This window comes from Acanthopagrus latus, chromosome 17 (genome assembly GCF_904848185.1).
Source record: "Acanthopagrus latus isolate v.2019 chromosome 17, fAcaLat1.1, whole genome shotgun sequence".
Taxonomy (NCBI): Eukaryota; Metazoa; Chordata; class Actinopteri; order Spariformes; family Sparidae; genus Acanthopagrus; species Acanthopagrus latus.
This window is the reverse complement of record NC_051055.1, coordinates 20308194-20329413: the sequence shown is the minus strand read 5'-3', so window position 1 is coordinate 20329413 and position 21220 is coordinate 20308194. Positions and strand designations below refer to the sequence as shown.

At 43.1% G+C, this 21220-nt stretch overlaps 3 protein-coding genes across 4 annotated transcripts; all 3 read right to left on the bottom strand.

Moving 5' to 3' along the window:
* Positions 1-347: 347 nt before the first annotated feature.
* Positions 348-4608, bottom strand: opn9 (opsin 9). Its single transcript, XM_037075103.1, has 8 exons — positions 4488-4608; positions 3645-3795; positions 3330-3469; positions 2829-2967; positions 2628-2742; positions 1491-1571; positions 931-1420; positions 348-805 (listed from the first exon to the last, which is right to left on the bottom strand). The coding sequence occupies exons 1-8, from the start codon at positions 4606-4608 to the stop codon at positions 651-653; spliced, it is 1392 nt and encodes a 463-aa protein (XP_036930998.1). The 3' UTR covers positions 348-650.
* A 4346-nt stretch (positions 4609-8954) lies between these two features.
* On the bottom strand, positions 8955-14521 carry gapdh (glyceraldehyde-3-phosphate dehydrogenase). Of its 2 annotated transcripts, none has more exons than XM_037075037.1 (12): positions 14411-14521; positions 13890-13935; positions 11727-11826; positions 11242-11348; positions 11044-11134; positions 10816-10931; positions 10336-10417; positions 10038-10189; positions 9857-9935; positions 9619-9702; positions 9439-9536; positions 8955-9352 (listed from the first exon to the last, which is right to left on the bottom strand). In XM_037075037.1, exons 2-12 carry the CDS (start codon positions 13910-13912, stop codon positions 9283-9285), a joined length of 1002 nt encoding a protein of 333 aa, XP_036930932.1. In that variant the 5' UTR covers positions 13913-13935; positions 14411-14521; the 3' UTR covers positions 8955-9282. The 2 variants fall into 2 exon arrangements, with proteins under 2 accessions (XP_036930932.1, XP_036930933.1); XM_037075038.1 differs by lacking the exon at positions 14411-14521 and adding an exon at positions 14183-14254 and having other exon boundaries at positions 9283-9352.
* A 3326-nt stretch (positions 14522-17847) lies between these two features.
* Positions 17848-19971, bottom strand: wu:fj39g12 (uncharacterized protein LOC563937 homolog). The gene is made up of 3 exons (XM_037075095.1): positions 19738-19971; positions 18860-19017; positions 17848-18630 (listed from the first exon to the last, which is right to left on the bottom strand). Exons 2-3 carry the CDS (start codon positions 18956-18958, stop codon positions 18334-18336), a joined length of 396 nt encoding a protein of 131 aa, XP_036930990.1. The 5' UTR covers positions 18959-19017; positions 19738-19971; the 3' UTR covers positions 17848-18333.
* Positions 19972-21220: the final 1249 nt, after the last annotated feature.

The following is a 21220-nucleotide window of genomic DNA, read 5'->3' as shown; positions in this document are numbered from 1 at the left end:
TTCACTGAGCGGTTTCACACAAAAGGAGATGGCATTTGACTTTAATTACTATGAAATTCAACTTTTTTTGACTCGGAAAATTATCTTTCAAATTGACAAACATCATATGTGTGATTCATGACACAATTCAATTGGGATCATAAAATTACTTGTCTCTCCTCCTTACACAAGTTTTTTTCTGAAATAAGGTTCCATAGGTCAAACCTGGAAGAGGAGAAGCTTTTAGATATGAATGACAAGACAACAAGAAAAGAAAGACAGTAGTTTTGTTTGAGTAGAAGTCATGAATAATCATTTTTAATTGTTGCTCAGAAAACCTGCACTTAAAGTAGATTACCTATCGCTCTGTACATCCATTGTAATCCCACACAGGTTTATATAATCTGTCTGTCTTTCCATCTATCTGTCTCAGATCTCTCTCTCCGCCGATGCTGCAGCGTCTATCCAATGTTGCCTTTAGCTCCCGAGGAGACGAAGTTTATAATCTGGAGGCTGCAAGCCTGCAACTCCACACCAGTTAATTAAAACTGAAGAGGCCTCTTGGATGAGAGGTGCAACGTCTTCAAGGAAATGAAACACGTCCAGTTGCCTACGATACATCACTTCATTACCATGACCTGGGTGACTGAGAACCTTCATCAACATATTTATTATCTAGTAGCATCATCTGGCCAAAAGTCTGTTCCCCTGCTGCTCCGCCGGGTCTTCTGTGTCTTCAGATTTCTATTTTTTCTTTCTGGCGACGAGGACATGGGGTGGCTCCTGTTCTTCCTCCAGCTCCGGCAGTAGGAGAGACTGATGCTCTCTTAAAGGAAAGAGAAGGTAAAGAGACTCAAGACAACAAAACAAAAATGCGTACTATTTTTCTGTTTGAAGACAACCAGCCCAGGAAACAGTGACGTTGCTTACTTTCATATAAACTAGACCTACCCGTCCGCACGTGCCTCCTCTCTGTTTGGCCGAACACCATCACATAGACGTCATGCCTGAACTCCTCGTTCATGAGCTGGTAGATGAGAGGGTTGATCATGGAGTGGGACTTGGCAAACATCGCGGGGATCAAGGTGACGACAGGCGGAAGACCAGAGAGCAGCTGGGGGCTCCTTGTCACTGGCTCAGCGTGTTTGCTCAGGGTGGAGGTGACGGCGGCCGAACTGATGTTGCTCACTACACTCCACTTGCTCTCAGGGGTGTAAATCTGTCCATAAACTTCTGTAACGGTCCAGTTGAGCAACGAGGGGATGTCCAGGATCTTTGGAGCGTTTAGAGAGCTCGAGGCCATGGCGGTCGACTCCTCCGCCACAGTCCGTAAAGTGCTGCCGGCCTCCTGGTCGTCTCTGGGCAGGAGCGCAGAGATCAGGGACACAGTAGCGTAGGGCAGCCAGGCCAGGAGGAAGCTGGCGCACACCACGGCAGCCATCTGAAATAAACACGCAGTTTATTTTTCCTGCAGGATGCTTATGGGAGGAGTTATCCTCACTAGGGTTTACCTTTGTCAGTCTCAGGTCTTTGCTGGTGTGACTGACCGAGGAGGACGAGATAGACGCCAGAGTTCGATTAGACCTGTAGACCTGGAAACAGAAGCAACCGTTAATGCTGCTTTTTGCGATCATGCCACAGTTTGCAAGCACTTTATTTCTCTGAGGACAACATATCTAAGAGGGGTGTTTGCCTTTACTTTTCTTTGCTTTGTTTCGATAGTGTAGGGAATCCCAGTCAGCTGATGGTTTATTACCCTTTTACCTTCGTGTCAGACAGGTAGGTAGAGCTGTTATATTACTGTGATTGCTTTGACACTTGCAGGCTATTATTGTTTCGCAGTTCCCCTGTTAGTCAAAACCGGCATTGTGGCCACCAGCGTCTTGATTTTCCTCCTTCCTCCCGGTCACACAAACTACTGCAGCCAACACAGCTGACGACTTCAGCAACATTTCTGTCAGCTGCATCATATTTATTCCATTAGTTAACCATTAGCCAGTTTATTATCCAATGTTAACCATTATCACAAGCATTGCTTTAGGTAAATCTTCCTCCTCTTCCTCCTGCTCCTGCTCCCAGCTCAGCAGCCTGTTCTTCTGCTCGTTAAAGCAGACTGACAGGAGCTGCTAGCAGCCTGAGTCCAGTCACGTCCATTCCCACTGTTATCTTTAATAAAGCATCCATTGATCTGCCCGCCAACCCGCCGTCTCCTGCATCATCTCCACCTTTTCTGCTCTCTGCAGACGGAGGGATAATACTTTACAGCGTTTGCATCATGCCGTATTGAAGAAGACTTGCAACTAGTGATTGACACCAGCAGCTCATTAGCAAAGAGTTGACTGAGGTCAAAAAAAGTCAAGTGAGAACAAGAGTCGATTTCTTATAAACTCACATACAAACAGAACTCTTTTTGAAACCAGTGGGGTCGCCCTCTGCTGGCCATTAGAAAGAATGCAGGTATAAGACATTGTTCAGACAGTCAGTGGTTCAGGTTTGCATATCAAGGCGTATGTGTTCATTTGGGAATCCCCTGGGTCCCTGAGGAGGTAGTGGCATTCACTGCTGTCTGCTGACCATTGCACTGAGACAAAATAATCACAGAATATACACATGCACGCCTCCCAGATCCACCACTGTGTTGGCCTCACCGTCAGCAGGATGACCAAATACGAGGTGACGATGGAGATGGCTGGAAATCCGAAGCATAAAGTCAGGATGAGGAAAATGTAGATTCTGTCATTTAGAGACGACTTCATTCTCCACCTTGAAGGAAGAATTCAGTCTCAGAAACAACACAGACGTCTATCAGCCGGGTATCAAGCAGCACTGACAATGAGACGAGAGATTACCAGTTGATGGTGCAGCTGGTCCCGTAAGGTTCTGGTCCGTAACTTCCAAACCCGAAAGCGGGCAGGATGGCCCAGAACAGCGTGCAGACCCACATCAGGGCTATGGACAGAGACACATGGCGCCTCTCGATCCATTGACCTAGAGAGGCAAGAAGCATGCAAACCACTTAATGAACTATTCAAGCAGTGTGTTGCAGGGTGTAAGCAGAATGTGCTCTCGAGGGAATTCTTGACATTTCACTTCACCGTTTTCTTGAAACATCAGCGAGTTTAATTGGCCTTAAGTGTCACTTAGGCGCGGACACTTTTAAATCAGTCTTTAAATCAATGCAAAAGAAAAAAAAGAGGCAGGTTGCGTAACGGATGTGTTTGTGTTAAAAACCCGTGAGGCCAAGGAGGAGAAAAATGTGTTCAGGAGGAGTCAGATGGGCCCGGAGTGCAGTCACAGATGCGTGGATTGTTCAGCTTATGTGTGTGCTGGAAAGGAGTTGCCAGACTTGCCGTATCTTAAGCAGCAGATCTTCAGGCAGCGGTCCACAGAGATGAGACAGGTGGTGAGCAAAGAGCCGATGCCGCACACAAAGCCCTGGATGCCGTACCAGAGGCACCCGATCTCCCCGAACACCCAGGCATGACACAGACTGACAGAGAGAGAGAGAGAGAGAGAGAGAGAAGGCCAAATGGATCATCAACTTCTGTCCCTGACAAATGGCTGCTGATGTGACGCTTGTTAGTGTTAAACTTAATCCCCCAATTCAGGCCCTGCTGCTTATTGGTTGATAACAATTTTTTTTTTTTTAAAAAAGTGTTCTGTACCTGGAAATGATGAAAAACGGGGCTCCCAAGAGACTGAAGCCAAAATCACAGAGAGCCAGGTTGACGGTCATGAGCTCTGGAGGTCTGAGCTTCTTTCTCTTCCTGCAGTAGACTAACAGCACCGTGCCGTTTCCCAGCAAGGACAGGACACCTGCAGAGAGAGTAACACCGGGGAAATGAAAAGGACATGTAGCAGAAGTTCACGGTGGCTTTACGCGTGTTGCACATGATTACATGAAGTTGATCGATGCACAGTTCTCGCTCAGTTTCGTCTTAATCACACACTAACAAGCTGCTCTCTGTTTACCGTAACACATGCGCCGCTCCACAGGGAGCGAAACCAACCCGGAGAGGTCCCTACAAAAACGAACAAGTTTGACTGTGAGAGGAGAGCGCCTGTTCTTCTGTATTGATTTGTTGTGGGGAGCAAACAGTGAAGTTGATGAGTATTTCCCTCGTTGTTCAGCTCGATGTTAGTGGTTTTTGTCCTGCATTTGATGAGAAAACGTCTGGTTTGTTGTTTTGTGTTGAGCAAAGAACAAAAGTTATAAGGGTGTGAAACTGAAACTGTGTTGTCCTCAGTGTCAGTTTGTTAAAGCGTACATTTTTTTTCTTTTTAAATCAGTCAGTTAAGATATTTGTCTTCAGATTAAATCTTCTTCCCCAAAACTACACAGTGCACCTTTAAACAAAAACTTTGTTGATCACTTTATGTAATCCGGCCTGATGTGTTTTGTGTTTTGGGGGAAACTTGACCGTAGAATTTTTCAGTGGGTCTTCAAAACACCTCTCCTCAGAAAAATGAACCAGATATTATCAAGTAAAAAGTGTTCCCTTGCTTACCCGTGAAGGTGAGAAAGACGGCAACGGCGAAGTCTGCAGAAGGGGACAGCTTGGAGAGGAAGAGCGGGTGGACCGACGAGGGGACGAACCAGGAGCCCGCCTGTGAGCCCGACTCTCCCATGGGTGTGCTGCACCGACCCACAGCAGCATGCAGAGATTAGAGGCAGCCTCAAACAGCCACTGGAGGCTCAAAAAGAAAAGAGGAGAATAATGAATAAAAAAATAAATAAAAAAGTACTGCGTAGATAAGGACCTTTGTCATGACTCGTGATGAGGGAAATGTCAGGCAGCAGAGGAATTATTCTGTCAAACGTCCTGATCTCTGTGTGGCCCCCGCTGAAACGCTCAGTCAATTCTAATCTCTGCTCCTCTTTTAAAGTGCAGACAGAAATAACAGTGGAGTGGGAGATCAGGAGACAGTGACTGAGAGAGACACTGGCATAGTAGTTGCAAAGTAGTATTCACATTTCAAAATTATGTTTATACCATAAACAAACAAATGCTCCTTCTTCCTAACCTCAGATTTCAACATTATTCAGGTTTTAGACTTTAAAATCACAGGAAAGCTCAGGGGCACTCTCTTTTTAGCGATTGAAATGCCTTCGTTGTCTTGGTATGGTCATATTAGAGCTTAAATAAAGATATTCTAATGTCTTAAAAGAGAGCGCCCCTGAGTTTTCTTACGATATTCATGTCTACTGAATTCAAGTCCGGCAGGCACTCCTACCCTTTCATTTGTTTGATTATTCAAATTGTGTTTTCGAGTTAGCCTCTGCGTCCTCTGCCAAAGCATTATCGTGACATAATTGGATGGTATCAGTAGTTGACATTTACATAGATGAATGTAAATTAATGCAGATCAAACAGTCACGCCATCTTGCCTCTGCCGGATGACAGCTCTTCTCTGGTTGCAACATAATTTGCATCTTTAATGGCGACATCTGACATTCCGTCAGATACGTCACAGTTTTGTTCTAGTAACATCTCAGGAAACTTGTGAATCAGAAGAGCGTATCATTTACACAGCTCAGGGTTCAAGGTAGCTTTGTTGTTCTGATTATTATTATTATTATTATTATTATTATTATTATTATTATTATTTGTAGCTTGTTTGTTTTGTTCACTTGTGCTTTTTTAATTGTTTTATATTATGATGTGATTTTTCTTCTGGTGTGGACAATAAGGAAGCATGGATTCTACCTTGGTAGTGGCTGCTGTGGGTCTAAATTAATGAATGAATAAATATATGAATAAATAACATGCACTTACAATCAGATTACCGATAGAATGTGCAGTGAAATGCACTTCAGTTACTCCAAGATCAGCTTATAGCTCGTAAAATTTGAAGAAAAAAGTAGTGACAAGACATGGAGGTGAAAAGGTGAATTAAAACCTCTGACCATTCGTTGCTTAAAATCACACGTTGAATCACACTGTTTAACTTGTTTCATCAGAGCTCCTGTGTCCACACCCCTTGTACACAAATATAAACATATATTAACACAGTGAAAGTGACAATGTGTAATATGAATAGAGTAGATTAATCGTGCAGTGCTCCTCAGTATTCTGACTGCCTACAAGAGAGAGCTTCTCCACAGCCCCTCTGTCTGTGCCTTCAGGCTGCAGAAGCAGTTTCCTGAACTCTATAAATGACTCAAACAAATAAAGGCTTGTTAATAATCCTTGAGGACATCACACAAGGGCTCTGTCCAGCAGGACTTCAATCGATGATCCCTCTGATGATTGTAGCAGTCGGTCAGCTGAGTCTCATGAGGGACAAAAGGGTGATAAACTAAGTGAGAAAAAAATGACCAGAGGTTTCCCGAGATAATCGAAGAACCCTCCACACTTCTGCTTTCTCATTATCTGAGATGCATGAAAGCAAACACACACACCTGCAGGAAAAACACATCACACTCGCACCAAAACAAGCGCCAGCACTCACCTCACTCTTGTCTGTCCGTCAGCCCCCTCCTGTGAACCCTCTGCTGCTCTTTATGACAGAGGTCTTCTTGTAGATTATCATGTAATCTTAATCTGAACCCTCCGGCTGTAAATCCATGTGGCATTTCTCTGGAGAGCTGGAGAGAAATTTTGCAGTTGTCAATCTGGCTTAGAAATGATCAGCGATGGAGAGGCAGGCAAACTGAGAGTGTGCGGGGGAGAGACAGTGGGAGAGGAGAGAGGGGGGTGGGGGCTCTCGAGGGTTTAACCTCTGTCCCGCCTTTTTTTTTTATCTCCCTTCCATTATCCAGTGTCTTTGTTTTTGTTATCCACAGAATCCGCACACTTGTCAATGGGATCCTGTTTCACATCGCTTCAATTATGATGCTCATTGTTTGTCACTCTGAAACTGCACAAAGGGAACAAAGATGTGGAATACATTTGAATACAGTCCGTATGAGCCCTCACACAGAAAAAGAACACTGTGTTAACTAATCAGGTGTTTCAGCATAACTGTGGCCTCTGTTCAGCAGGTGAAAGCAAAAGGTAGAGGCCTCCTCAAACAATGAGACTCATAAATAATGAATAAGGGTATCTGATCCTCAATTTGATTCTAATTGAGGTAATAACTAATCTGATGCTTTGATTGGACTTTTGTCCCGTAGCTTAAAGTGAAACTCTTGTCAAAATGCAACCTAGGCTTTTTTGTGAATGTATATGGGTCAAATCTTTGTGTAAAAGCATAATTACGATGAAAGTGGCTCTTCTAAGATTGATCGTATTTTCGTTTTCGGCTCAAACTCATTTTCAAGACCCTGGTGATATTACGAGCAAAGTTTCATGTTGTGTCGAGCCTGCTTACGGTGCACAGATCCGTCATATGAACATCTCGTGCAACAAGTTACAGTTCCTCTACATTGAATCACAGATAACTTTGACACACAGAAAAAAAAAACCCTGAATGTAAGAAAAAACAGAAAAAGACAACAGTTTATGGAGGGCTAAACAGAACAAAGCCGTTGATTGATAAAGAAACATTTAGACCAGATAACTGGAGAAAGTTCTGGAGACAACTGAACAAAATCCTCTTTATCATTATAAACTACAGATTTGTAGAAGGTCTTTACATGTTTATATCACCGCGTGTTACATTATGGCTCCTGTATGGACTACTGGAATATTTTAATTTTTTGTGAGCTGATGGTGTCTAATAATCCCATGCGACACAAAAATGCAAATTAACTTTTAAAAAGGAGAAAACAAAACACATTTTTTTTACATTTCAATATGTAACATGGCCTCACGAAGCCAAAACCTGCATAAACAGTATTGTGATGATGTTTTATATCTATCACACACCAACATTCTGTCAGATACGAGAAAGCGAGGAGTTTTGACAGTGTTGTGTTTGGTGAGAGCAGTCGTATCACTTTTTGATGATACACACAGTTTAAAGACTGTTGCGATAATGCAATACAAAACTGACAGTCACTGTGACAGGTGGTGGAAGTGTTTGGCCAGATGATGTTTTTAACAGGTGAGCGAGACTAATTGGCGATTAAGGTGTGGGATTTTGAAGTCAAGAGTCTTTTTCCAGGTGGACAAAGTGAGCTGGATGCTGAGATTTGTACTTAGAGTTTGGCAGTCTGGTGTTTTGCGAATTGCACGCATAGTTTCAGTTGTGTGGACAAAGGAGGTAAACCGGAACACAGACACACACTGACTCTTATATAAAAAATTTTTTTAAAAATCCAAAAAAAAATCAATACAACAAAAAAGAAAATCAATAAAATAAAAGTCAGTGGAGGTTAAAATCATCCTTTCACTGCAAAATTGAGGGAAATGCCACTAAATGTCCTCACATTGTGCATCTTGCTATACATGTATCTGCATGGCGTTACATAACCAATAAATCCTTTTCTTAAGTCCATCAGCAGAGTGGATATCTTATCTTCAAGCAACTCACTATCAAAACCAGTGATTCAGACAAATGATCGAAAGAGACGGCTCAGTGAGCAAAGTTACAATAATAACTTTCAGTGCTATTGACATTTTGAGAGTCACCAGCAGTCGGACTCCATAAAAGCCTCTTATTGAGCCGCTGTAGTTGGCTTTTGTCAGGTTGTTAGCTATGCTGCAGTACTCTCCCCACACAGACCAGGTATTGAACGGGACTAAAGGGAAATATATCTAAAACAGATTGTGTGGACCGAGAATTGATTTTAAGAGGCCAAACAAGAAATTATCCTCTGCAGTCTTAATTAAGAAACCAAGCAATTAAGGGGTGTTGGTGTATTCCCACCGGAGGGAATTGATTTTAACTTCTGTTAGGGTCTGCTGGAGTCACTGACCCCTTTAAAAAGAATCCATCCAAGGATATCAGCACTGACCCTTTTGCAAGAATTTCTCCATAGGTCTGTTGGGTGCACGGATAAAAGTATTTAAAATTTAAAAATAAATCTAAATTTAAAAGTAAAATTATAAAAAAAAAAAAAAAAGAGAGAGAGAGAGAAAAGGACGACGTGAATCTCACAAACAGAGGACTTTATTCCACCACTGACTGCAGCACTTCAGCACTACAGACAGACAGAAACTCTCACACCTTCACTCCATCTCATACAAGAACAGAACAGGGAATTCAACAAATACAAAAAGGGTTATTGGTCACCAATTTGAATCTTTTTCGTTTGCTCTGTGGGATTTTTTTTTTTTTTTCTCCTCAGGCATCAGATGGGGGTCAACTATCTTGATGGAATTGGGCAGAATCATAGCAATACAATGTCTTATTGTACACGTATAACTCTGGTATCAGGAGACTTGTGTGTGGTGACGGCAGATCAGCTGGCTTGGTTTACTCCTTGGTGGCCATGTGGGCCATCAGGTCGCAGACACGGTTGCTGTAGCCGAACTCATTGTCGTACCTGGTTAAGAAACAAGAGAAAGGAGTCAGTACGCGTCTGTCAAAGTAGGTATTTGGATTTGAAACCCATCCATGACAAAGGTGTACCATGTGACCAGCTTGACAAAGTGGTCGTTGAGGGCGATGCCAGCACCAGCATCAAAGATGGAGGAGCGGCTGTCACCGTTGAAGTCTGTGGAGACGACCTGCAGAAGAGCGAAAGAGAGGTTAGTGAGAAAACTGACCGACAAACTGTTCTAAGATCGTGGAGAAGAGACAAACGCATACCTGGTGCTCTGTGTATCCCAGGATGCCCTTCATGGGTCCTTCAGCCGCAGCCTTGACAACCTTCTTGATGTCGTCATATTTGGCCTGTTAAGAAAAGAAAATGCATTCATCACACAAAATTACATTTGTTTGAATTTGAATAAAATACATGTCAAGTTAATCAAATGTTAGAACACTTGCACACTTAAAAAAAGAAGTGTACATCTCAGTTTTTGCAGTGTAGTTTGTGTTCACTCACAGGTTTCTCCAGACGGACTGTCAGGTCAACCACTGACACGTTGGGGGTGGGGACGCGGAAGGCCATGCCGGTCAACTTGCTGTAAATAACAGACAATTAGGGGAATGTCATACTAAAGGAAGAGGACATAGTGGATTGATGAGCTGCGCTTCGATTCAAGTCATATGTTTTTGGCACTGACCCGTTGAGCTCGGGGATGACCTTGCCGACAGCTTTGGCAGCGCCGGTTGAGGCGGGGATGATGTTCTGGCTGGCGCCGCGGCCGTCCCTCCACAGCTTGCCGGAGGGGCCGTCCACGGTCTTCTGGGTGGCAGTGATGGCATGAACTGTGCTCTGATGGACACAAAGAGGATGATTGAATATGGCTTAACGCCCCTCTAACTTTGTAATGTCATGTTGCCGTTTGTTAATCTGGTTTTAGGGGCTGCTGAGCGTCTCTCCGCCAGATTGTTTCTCAGCCAGAGTGTTTTAATCCTCACCATCAGACCCTCAATGATGCCAAAGTTGTCGTTGATGACCTTGGCCAGGGGGGCCAGGCAGTTGGTTGTGCAGGAAGCGTTGCTATGGAGATGCAAAAAAAGATGAAAACATCAGTTAACATTTTGTAACAATTGAATTTGCCCTGCTGCAGGATCAAATAACAGTTTCTATATCTATCCGAGTTCTGAGGATTTTCAAAATAAAATATGGAGTCAGTGTTTAGAATATAAAGAAAATGAAAAATGTGAAAATATAAGGACTAAGTAAAATTAAATAAACTGTAGAAAAATCCAAATAAAATTTATATTTTTCAATTATGACGATAAATGCTCGTAATAATGTGGTTTGAACTGCAGCCTTCAGATTTATAATCTATGTTGCAAATTTCAGTTCAAAAACTGAATTTCAAATTTATGAAAGACTAGGACACTAATAGATTAACCAGACCGACAGTCTGTGAGACACCTTCTGATTCTTACCTGACCACTGGGAGTGACTTGTCGTACTTCTCGTGGTTGACACCCATGACAAACATGGGAGCGTCAGCGCTGGGTGCAGAGATGATGACTCTCTTGGCACCGCCCTTCAAGTGAGCCTGCAATGCATTATGAAATACCCATTTCATCCACATCCCTTCTTGGCTAACTGCACATCACATGTCCTAGTAATCGTTACATTATATTTTTGTAATGGGTCCGAATACATACAGAGGCCTTCTCGATGGTGGTGAACACACCAGTGGACTCAACAACGTACTGGGCACCAGCCTCACCCCATTTGATGTTAGCTGGGTCCCTCCTGAAAACAGAGACGGAGAGAACAGAAAGGTTAGAGTCAGTCCTTCCTTTTGCTCACGTGCATCTTTATAAAGATGACCACCCTTTCTACATTTCAAGTGGACTCACTCGTGGAAAACGCTGATTTTATGTCCATCGATGACGAGCTTGTCACCCTCAACCTTGACTTCGCCCTTGAAGCGGCCGTGGGTGGAGTCATACTTGAACATGTAGACCTAAAAGAGGAAAAATGAAGATGTCAGTTTTGACTGAATGTGATGGATGATAAACACAGGAGAGATGTCAATTTGAAATGTATATACATATAGATGATAAACACATCTACAATGTACACACAATGTACTGCTTAAATTTAGCCAGTGTTCAAAGACACAAGATGCATTTGCCAAGTGAGTGCACTATAATGGAAATAACATGAGAACATTTTGTACACATTTTAAATTTTCTTCATAATTCTGAGTAAATGTCATCGTCTACAGACTGCAATTTAGTTTCAAGGCTCCTAAAAGAGCTGAAAAGGTTTCCAGCTGTCACCTACACTTTGTGTTGCTGATGGCTGGTGTGAATTTGATGGTCTGATCTGCTTTACTCACCATGTACTCCAGGTCGATGAAGGGGTCATTGATGGCCACAATCTCCACCTTCTTGGAGGTGAAGGCAGCACGGGTCACCAGACGACCAATGCGGCCGAATCTGAAAAGTGGACAGTGTAGTTTCTTAGTTTGGCCTCTGGATGGTGGTGTGACACCATGTTGGTCAGTTGATCACAGTCACGTCTGAAACAATCAGTCATGAATGTATAGAATTATGTTTGACACTTCAACCCCAGCATGGCCTACGTTCTGGTGTTGTTGAGGCTTTCTCCCTTTGTGTGAGATAAATAAATCCCCAGGAGACCTGAAACAGCCGACGGAAGGCCAAGGTTCAGGAGGAGGGGCAGAGGGAGGCGTGTGTTGCCTTACACACTCTCCTCTCAGGGGGCTAAAGTCGAACTGAACCTCTAATGTGGTAATCCTTGTGACGGCCGTGCGCTGTTTGATCAAGCGGCTGAGTTACTTTTTAACCGAGAGTCCAAAATCCTGGCACAGACACACTCTGTTCTCAGACAGTGGTGGAGGAGGAGGAGGAAGAGGAGGGGCGGGGAGATAAAGAACAGATCCATGAAACTGATAGGGAGCCTTTAACGTCACATCGTGCACGTTCAATAATATTTAAGTTACGCAGGTCCTCTTCTGTCTGCTTCAGGCAGCGGAAAAACAAGAGTGACCCTCGTCATGTTGGAGCCCTCATTGTTATCTGCCTGGGGGCAAAGTGCAACACCGGGTGACTGTCCACAGGTCGCTGTTATGTGCATGTCCTCCTCTACAGAACCTCTCTCTGCTGTACAGAGTCACTATGAGTTAATCACAGAGAGACAGCAGTTATCCTCAGAGCACAAGGTTAAGTCAGTCACAGATAAAGACAGTCTGTGCCCGTCCTTTTATTGCGCTCTTCCTCCACATTGAGGGGTGTAAATGCTATTGTTCCTATCAAGTGTTCCACAGCTTCAGAACACTTCAGTGTTATTAGGTTAAACTTTTAAGTGTGTAATATCAATAAACTACAGACATGTTTACCTTCTGTCATTTCTTACTTCATATTCTATGTTCCAGTAATGTGGTTAGAATCATCTTGACCATCATTCTGTTCATCTTGCCTTGAGTGGTTTTTGTACAAGCTTTGGTTTATTTAATATGAAAATAACTATTTATATGAGTATATGCAACTAAAGAACATAAATTCCTACCATACTAGAGATGTGGTTGGGGATTTGGAAGGGGATACCCTTTTCTGTTTGTCTCATGTATTTGATTATGAAAAATTTCAAATTTTGCTTAAATAAAAGACATCTTTATATTGAGACAAAAGCTTATATTAAACTACTTGAGCTAACAAATAAGCTTTAAGAGGCACAGATTGGATTTCAACAGTTGAGCAAAGGCAGCCATAACAGTAAACAAAGTGGAAGATTTATTTAGTGGTGGAAAGAGTAATGAATCCCTCTGTTTGGCTGCAACCTGCTGGTTAAGTAAATTGGATGTGCAACTCTCACCAAAGACTGAACAGAAGAGAGACGTCTCTCTCTGTAGCTAAAACAGAACGTTCAAGGCACAGTGTGAAAAGTGGAGCTGCAGCAATGCACCATGAGGAAAACTGTGTTTTTCAAAATTCAAGTATATAAACCTATTCCACCAAGACCCCCAAATAAAAAGTATGAACCTCAACATAAGTATGTAATGTAAGTAATATGACTTGGTTTGAGTAGTTGTAATTAGTTACTTCTACCCCTGCAAAAAGTGTCACAGCTGATGACAGTGGAGCTGATTCAACGGATTACAGGGCAGATTACAGTAGTCTGGAATGGCATATCCTAATTAATAGTACAATTTATATTCATGAACAGAATCACCAAACTGAGAAATAAATGTGTAAGAAAAAGGTGTGAAGTTGCTTCAAAAAAAGGGAAACGCTCAAGTACAAGTGCCTCAAAACTAGACTTAAGTACAGAACCTGAGTAAGTGTACTTAAGTTACAGTCAACCATTGACGGTGGATCTCTTCAAAGTGTTCAGTGTGCATGTAGAGGAGTGTGGCATGGTGAGTTGGGGGTACAGAGCAAAGCAGACTGTTCTACAAAGTGAATGTTGCTCATTAAGTGGTGTTCATTTAAGGGGATTTTGTGAACTGTCAGGTGAGTGAATGAAAATGAGCCCTTACCCATTGATACCGACTTTGACCATTTTGCCTGGGTTGTTTTAGTCCTCTGTAAAGGAGAAACAAGAGGAGGGTTAGTGCATCCTGTTTAATTAATCATACCCCATCATTTATGGTGCCATATATTAGCTTTAACTCGATGACAGACAGTTCACCAGCGTTGTATGCTGAGATAAGCAAAGAGTTTAAATGAACACGGTAAAGACTTCCACTGATAAGCGATCAGTGACCACAGTACAAGAACATTTCAGTGCAAATCTGCAGACCAGAACTTTCCCTGCAAGTGTAAAACCTACTGGAAAATCAACTTTGTGGCCTGAGAAGTAACAAGAATTCCATTTAAGAACAGAGCAAAGTCAATTTCATTTAACATTATGACCACTTCTGCTTTAAATTTAGCTCCAATCAGGCCCATGCAGCTTGTCCCCAGGTGATCTAAATCAAGTTATCCAGTCGTGCAGCCTGTTGCTGAGGCCCCGCAGGCCCCTGACCGCAATCATTTCCACATCACTCAAGCTATTTACCGTTTGTGAGAGGCCTCAGTCTGTCTTGCTACTCCGGGTGTGAGTGGGGACGAGCAAAGTTTCGCTGTGTGTTTTTATGATTAACCAGAGTTGGAAGCCACGCCCCCTTCTCATAGGTCACAGCTCCTCGCCCCGCCCGCTCTGAATGTCAAGGTCGTCAGCCTGCAGAGAGAAATGCAAGCTGGCCTCTGCAACTTCATGTGATTAAACAGACCAGAAGCTTCTATCTTAGCATCCCATGTCTGCTGCTAATTATAGGCCCAAAACTGTCAGATGTGTTGTCTGGATTCACATTATTCAGCACAAGTTTTCCAACTTCCTCGTCTGAACATAGATACTCAGATATTAAAGTCCTCAGATAGTGGACTGAAAACAGAGAGGAGTCCCTAGCTGACCTTCTCAGTAAATACAGTAAATACAGCCAGGAGCAAGTGAGGGATCAAATCTCTGTCTTAGTGACTGTGACATTTAATGTCCAAAGACCATGACCCTTCACTTTCAACCCTTCATCCTCTGTCTCCGAGTCTCTTCAGCAGAAGTCAGTCGTTTAGTCTGGGTTGCTCAACATGAACACATGATCATTACGCATGTGCAGAGGAGGCGTCTGTTGGAGTCCATCTACTCAGTCGACCTGCTGCTTTGTCAGGTTAATTAGCAATGATTAACTCCAACAGAGCCTGAATGCTAAAACATGTCACTGAACGACAGTTTCCTTTGTCCGAGTAAACATGCTGCACTCTGCGATGCATTATGCTGCTGTCCTCTCATTTATTCATTGTGCACGGAATATGTGACACGTCGGTTCTCTGAGCTCATTTCGACTTTTCTATCTGGCAGCAGGGTTTGCATTCGAAAAGAAAAGCACTCCAGAGGCTGAAATAAAATGTCGAATCAGTATAATGAGGATGTCAGTTTCAACCAGCAGGTATTTCAGTATGAATCCTGCTGAAAATATCCCAGCTCCCTCGGGACACAAAAGTATTTTGACATATACTGAAAAATGTAACGTAATGTCTGACGATGCATACATCACTTTGTTGTTTTGCTTAAAGGATAAGTTCACCAAATGATCTCCTTGCCTGTATGAAGATGGAAAGTCGGGTGAAGTTTCGTAGTCCACAACCTTAAACGTGGCCAACTCTCACAAACTGGGGGGCAGCATATCACCCGAGTAAGCATCAACTGCTGCTCACTGTCGCTAGCTCAGTTAGCCGTGCAGCTAGCGGTCCACACTGGAAGCTGTGAGCGGTTTTATGGTAACAGGACGAGCTGGGGCTAGCTGGTTAGCACGCTGACTTCAGCAGACATCTCTGCAAAACATACATCACTGTCTTTGACCTAACATAAAATCTCCTGTCTATTTGCATTTCTGTTGGTAATTTCAGTTCATTCTTGAATATGACAGACTTGAATTCTTACATATTGCAGCTTTAAAATGATGCATTAGATGTAAGATCATTACATGTCAAACATATATCTGTTACATCAGGGCTCGCTGCATACTGGGCCTCAGCAGTCCAGACAGTGAACTGAAACCTTACCCATGACACGGCATCTCTTCATCACAGCTGACCATAATGGTGCAGTACCAAACAAAACTAACTTGACCAGAGATAACATCCACTATTTATATATCATATATTCATATGTATCTTCCACCTCAGCAGGTCAGGTGGTCAGATTTGTTCTGCAGCAGGCTAACAGACATGCAGCTCTGCAGCAGGACCGAACAGCGCTGGTGTGTGTCATGGCAGCGGTCCAGATGTCCGGGCATAGCTGAACTACCACAACCCCGAGTGTGTGCCAGTCTTGGCCTCTGCTGTGCAGCTTAAGGTCAAAGAGGGGAAGTAAAGGTCAAGCTAAGATTAGACGCTGGCTGGCTAGTCAACACTTGGACCATGTTGTGCCTCCACTACTGTAAATGCTGCCTCATATAGATCACATGTTCACTGGTCAAACTACCAACTGTAGGGAGAGAAGTGAGCAGCCATTTAAAAATAATGTAAATTTTTATTTCAAGCTCACTGTAAGATCATCAGGAAGCCTATGATTATATCACCATCTTAACTCAGTCACAGCTGTAAATCAGTCTAATTTCTCAGAATATCAGTTATATTGTAGTTTACTTTATCATAAAGTGCAGCAACAGCAAAACACGAGCACGGCAGTTTGGTGATCTATGCACAACTGAGTGCACATGTAAAAAGGGCCCTTCAGTAGATTTATACAACTTATGTCCTGCACTGAAGTCCAGTGCAAAGTCCAGAGGTCAGCTCTGTGTGGTGGAGAACAAATAAACACAGGATGGAGTGAGACTGCCATCTAGTGTGGCAAAATAAGTAATAAACAAGTTATATGGTCAGAAACAGTCCTGATTAGTGTAAGAAAATGTGAGAAAATGTGTTGGTTTCCAGTCACCTACCAGTCACCCCCCAGCTTCAGATACACAAGGTGAACAGACCCTATTTCTCCCCCAAAAATAAATAAATAAATAATAAAAAATCTTTTCATCTCCATGCTGCTGAAAATGTTTTGTGGTCCACAAAATGTTTCTGGAACTTCACAGTAAAAAAGTGTTCTCCTAAACAACTGAAGTAGATGTGAACCTAAAAAAAAAACAAAAAACACACATCTTAAAATGTCTCTGTAGAGCTCATCTGCTGTAATCCAAGTCTCCAGGAGCTCAGAGATCAGAAATGTGTTGTGAACTGCGAAACTTCACCTGACTTTCCTGTGGAGCAGGTAAATAAACACTAAAATGTCATTGTTTTATTGAAGTTGACTAAACAGCCTCACCTCAGGGCCCATTTAGCAGCTGTTCTGGAGTTTTCAGTCATACCACATGATTATCACCTGCAACCACTGGTGTCATCAAATTTTCGATACAGTATTTCTGAGACCTATTAGTGATCATTATGATGTGATATAACAAAATGGATTGACTTCTTATTACAGCCATTGAGGTTCTACATGAAAACGTCATATTCTGTGAAACATTTTTAACATTAGAGATTCCTGTGTGGATTTTTGTCTCTGTGCTCTTCTCACCAGCACAGCAGCATCATATGTATCTACATAAGACACATACTTTATACATTTTGGGTGGCATATTCAATGAGATTATCTGGAAGAAGTGCCAATATATTTAGATTTGTGCGCTTCACTCTTTTTGCACTTGGAACTTGGCTGGAAAACCAGAATGTTTTTTGGACGCAGCAGAGGGCCCTCATACATTCAGTTATTAGGATTGGCCACCAGTCCTCCAGAATGATGTGGGAAGAAATGTAACTTCTCCAACAACTATTGGAAGATTTAAGAAAGCACCAAGAGTGAAAAAAAAAAAAAAAAAAGACTGAGAGAGTCAACAAACTGGAATTGACATGTGAGACAGAAGTGGACGATGAATCTAACACACACAAAAAAAATCAGAGCACAGCAAATGTCAAATCCATTTATTCATGCAAATCATAAGTCAACATAAAAACAAACAGCAGGAGTTACAGGTGCCGTCCTTTATGGACCTGACTTTACACACAATCCCCTGACCAAAAAACAATCTAAACACTTTTACATTTACTGTACGAAGACAAGCCAGAAACAGAAAGTGCCAATTTACTTTAAAAAAAACAAGCCCAACAGCCAAATATGATCAATTTGATGTAAACATTGCTCACAAGTTCTAATATTCACTTTACACATGGAATAAAACTACAGCTGCTCCATCAAAACAGCCAGGATAGTGTGAAGCATCTGATCTATGGCACCTACGCTGGATGAAACCACATTAGCTGCATGTGAACACCAGACTACATGTAGTGTACACGCATGTAAACATCCCTCTCTGCACATCAACACCTTTACATGTGTGTTTTCCCACTTATTTACTCTCAGAAGGACGTCATCAGTCTTTCATTTTCTCTCCACTAACAGCCGAGTCCGCTCATGGACCCGATCCGATCCAGTTTGAGACCAAAGCACCCTCGGTTCCATCCCCTCCGTGACCGGTCTGGTTCTGCTCGCTTCTGATTGGCCAGAGCCCCCTTCAGCAGGCGCAGCCAGGGGGTCTCAGCCTGCGTTTGTGCGTCGGCCCATTTGGGGTACTCTGCCGCTTTGGCCCCAGAGGAGAAGGTGGACTGCTCCTCTGGCTGGGTGTTCAACAGGTTCTCCAGGTCGTCCAGGGTCAAAAGGTCATTGTAGCGTTCCAGAAACTGCTCCATGAACTACAGGAGGGGGGGGGGGGTGAAATTTAATTGTTAGGGAGTGTGCGAGGGAGAATAATTCAATCAGCAATACATTTCATTCCCTGCTCCTCTTATTCTTTCCATCACTCCCTCCCCTCCTCCTGGACTATTCTTTTATATCCCACATCCACTCTCAATCCACTCTTTTCTTCCTTTTTCCATCCTGCCGCCTCCCCCCCCTTCCCTTTTACCTCCCCCCACCATCTACCTGCGCGGCATCAGGAGAAGGGTGCAGAGCGCGAGCCTCCGTGATCTCCAGGGGCGTCAGGAGGAGCAGAGCGGCACAAAGCAGCACAGGACACAGCATGGCAGCAGCGATGTCGGGCAGGAAAAAAAAACGGAGCAGGAGGACTGAAAATACACAAGCTGCGAATACCCAAATATACATCAGATCACATCATGCAGAAAACACTGCAATACATACAGACAGGGAATATAAAATTATGGTGTTAAAAACATCTTTAAGAGAAAATGTGAGAGGTCTCAATCATCAATCTGTGTTTTTAGGATTTTAAAAATAATCATTTGCTTCATTTATTTGTAAACATTTCAAATACATACAGAAAAGCAATGCAACACATGTATATAGGGCATCAAGCCGGAGCTAATTTGCAGCCCCCGTCTCTGGTGAGGCTTCTAAATTTAGATTAACAAAAAACAAAACAGACAAACAAATAAGTCAACAGAATCTGGTCACATTTATTAAGTTTTTTGTTGAGGAAATCTTTCTGCCACATCGAGTCACTGATTTAAGGGTCGGTCAGTGTTTCAAGTTGGACTTATTATGTCCAGTCCTTTGTAAAATTGGGAAGATTTTTTTGGAAAGTGGTTAAGAATAATGATAGAAGGAGCTTTTCAGAAAAAGACAAAAACATTAAGTTTTGATTTTCTTACTTCATGATGATACCCAAGGTTGCATTCAGGTTTGAAACTGTATTCTTTCAAAATTTGTAGCTCAATTAAAAAGCAGCTCCAAATTGATTCATTGTTATTCTATAAAAAGTAACTATTGCATTCATAGAAACTATAAAATAAAAGTTTTACACCAATGTCTAACCATTTTAAAGAAAATCTAAATGAGCTCACCTGTGGTTGGATTTCTCTCGGGGCTCGGGGTGTCTTCTCGCTCTCACAGGCTCTTCTCCATCTCCCTCGCTCTTGGTCTCTCTCTCGGCTACCTCTCACTTGTTGGCACCTGCTGGGAGCATCACTATCTCACTCGGCTGGCTCCTCCTACTCCTTGCTCTGTGATGGAATTGAAAAGGACGATTTTCTTCCTCTTGCGTCCGTCCTCTTGGCAGGAGCTGAATGTTGGGGCATCAGCTGGGATGCTGCAGAGGTTTTGTAGAGCCAGAGATGACCCCCCCCCCCCATCTTCTTCCTCCTCCTCCTCATCTCCTTTTCTTTGGAGTGATGTCATAGTCTTAGTGAGTGCTTGTCATTGCCAAGGTGACTGTGTGTACCGTGAGCCATACTAGTGCTGCACAGGAGAGGTCAGAGGGCAGCAGTCGGTGAGCGCCAACATCAATGAGACCAATGAGTTATGAAGTGAGCTCGCCGGAGAGACTCACGTGTTTTATGTCACGACTTAATCTGAATAATACATTTCCCATGTGGTAACAATGCTCCTCGTGCAGATTAGCCTCCCTCTCTCCCCTTTGTCTCCGTGGTTGTTCCCAGCATGCACTGACCTCCCCTCTCTGCTGGGTAAGTTACAGTCTGTCAGTGCCATCTGCTCCCTGTACCCCCTGCCGCCAAATTACAACACTAGCAGGAGCTGCATGATCCAACACACTGACCTCAAAGTTCAGCAGGCTCTGATTATTTCAAGTAAATAAACCCCAGCAATTAGAAAATGTACGTCAGAGAGCCGGCGTGTGATCAGTGAGTGTTTTCTCTTAAGAAATTAAAAGCAGCTTCTGTGAGCAAAATGTGTTTTCATACCAGCACAAACAAGCTTTAAATAAAGTTATGAACCAGGCAAATGTACTCATGTTTTGCACACTTAGCACCCACTGAATACATTTAACTGAAATTTGTCCACAGATAAAAACCTAAAGTGCCGCTGCAATCGTACTGTTAGCCTGTTGTCGGCAAGTGTCTTTACATAACGTATCAATCACACATACAGAAAATGCACCCCTCTCATCTTTTAGGAGAGGACAACGTGTGGGAGAGTGTGTAGGCGAAAAAGGAGAGAGATTAGCGATGTGGGGAGGAGAGGGAGGAGGGGGGTTAAACTACCGTGCATGAGATGTCAGCGAAGAGAGGAGAGCTGTTGGAGGAGAAGTAGGCAACGGAGAGTAGGAGGACGGGAGGGAGGCAGAGAGAGCGGAGGGAGACCTACAAAAGAGATTGATTACAGGAGAACAGAGGCGGCCAACTAGGCAACAGCAAATGTGTCAGACAGAACAAGAGGGAAAACAAAAAGATTGTAAATAAACAACATGCAGCCACACTCTCTGCTGAAGAATAGAGCCAACAGAGACTGGAATCTGATATGACAGAACGTGCTGTGAGAAAGGAAAAGAAAATTGAGGAAAATGAAGTGGAGAAGCATGTGGGGTAG

Bases quoted from the DNA above. Each gene is read 5' to 3' on its own strand.
- wu:fj39g12 (XM_037075095.1), bottom strand. From the start codon at position 18,958: ATGCTGTGTCCTGTGCTGCTTTGTGCCGCTCTGCTCCTCCTGACGCCC. The intron at 18,631-18,859 runs GTAGATGGTGGG...CCCCTCCTGTAG, and splicing joins CTTCTCCTGATGCCGCGCAG to TTCATGGAGCAGTTTCTGGA.
- opn9 (XM_037075103.1), bottom strand. From the start codon at position 4,608: ATGGGAGAGTCGGGCTCACAGGCGGGCTCCTGGTTCGTCCCCTCGTCG. The intron at 2,743-2,828 runs GTAATCTCTCGT...TCTTCCTTCAAG, and splicing joins ACCAGCTGCACCATCAACTG to GTGGAGAATGAAGTCGTCTC. The intron at 1,421-1,490 runs GTAAACCCTAGT...TGTTTATTTCAG, and splicing joins AAGACCTGAGACTGACAAAG to ATGGCTGCCGTGGTGTGCGC.
- gapdh (XM_037075037.1), bottom strand. From the start codon at position 13,912: ATGGTCAAAGTCGGTATCAATGG. The intron at 11,827-13,889 runs GTAAGGGCTCAT...TCCACTTTTCAG, and splicing joins GTCAAAGTCGGTATCAATGG to ATTCGGCCGCATTGGTCGTC. The intron at 9,703-9,856 runs GTGAGTGAACAC...TTTTCTTAACAG, and splicing joins CAGTCCGTCTGGAGAAACCT to GCCAAATATGACGACATCAA.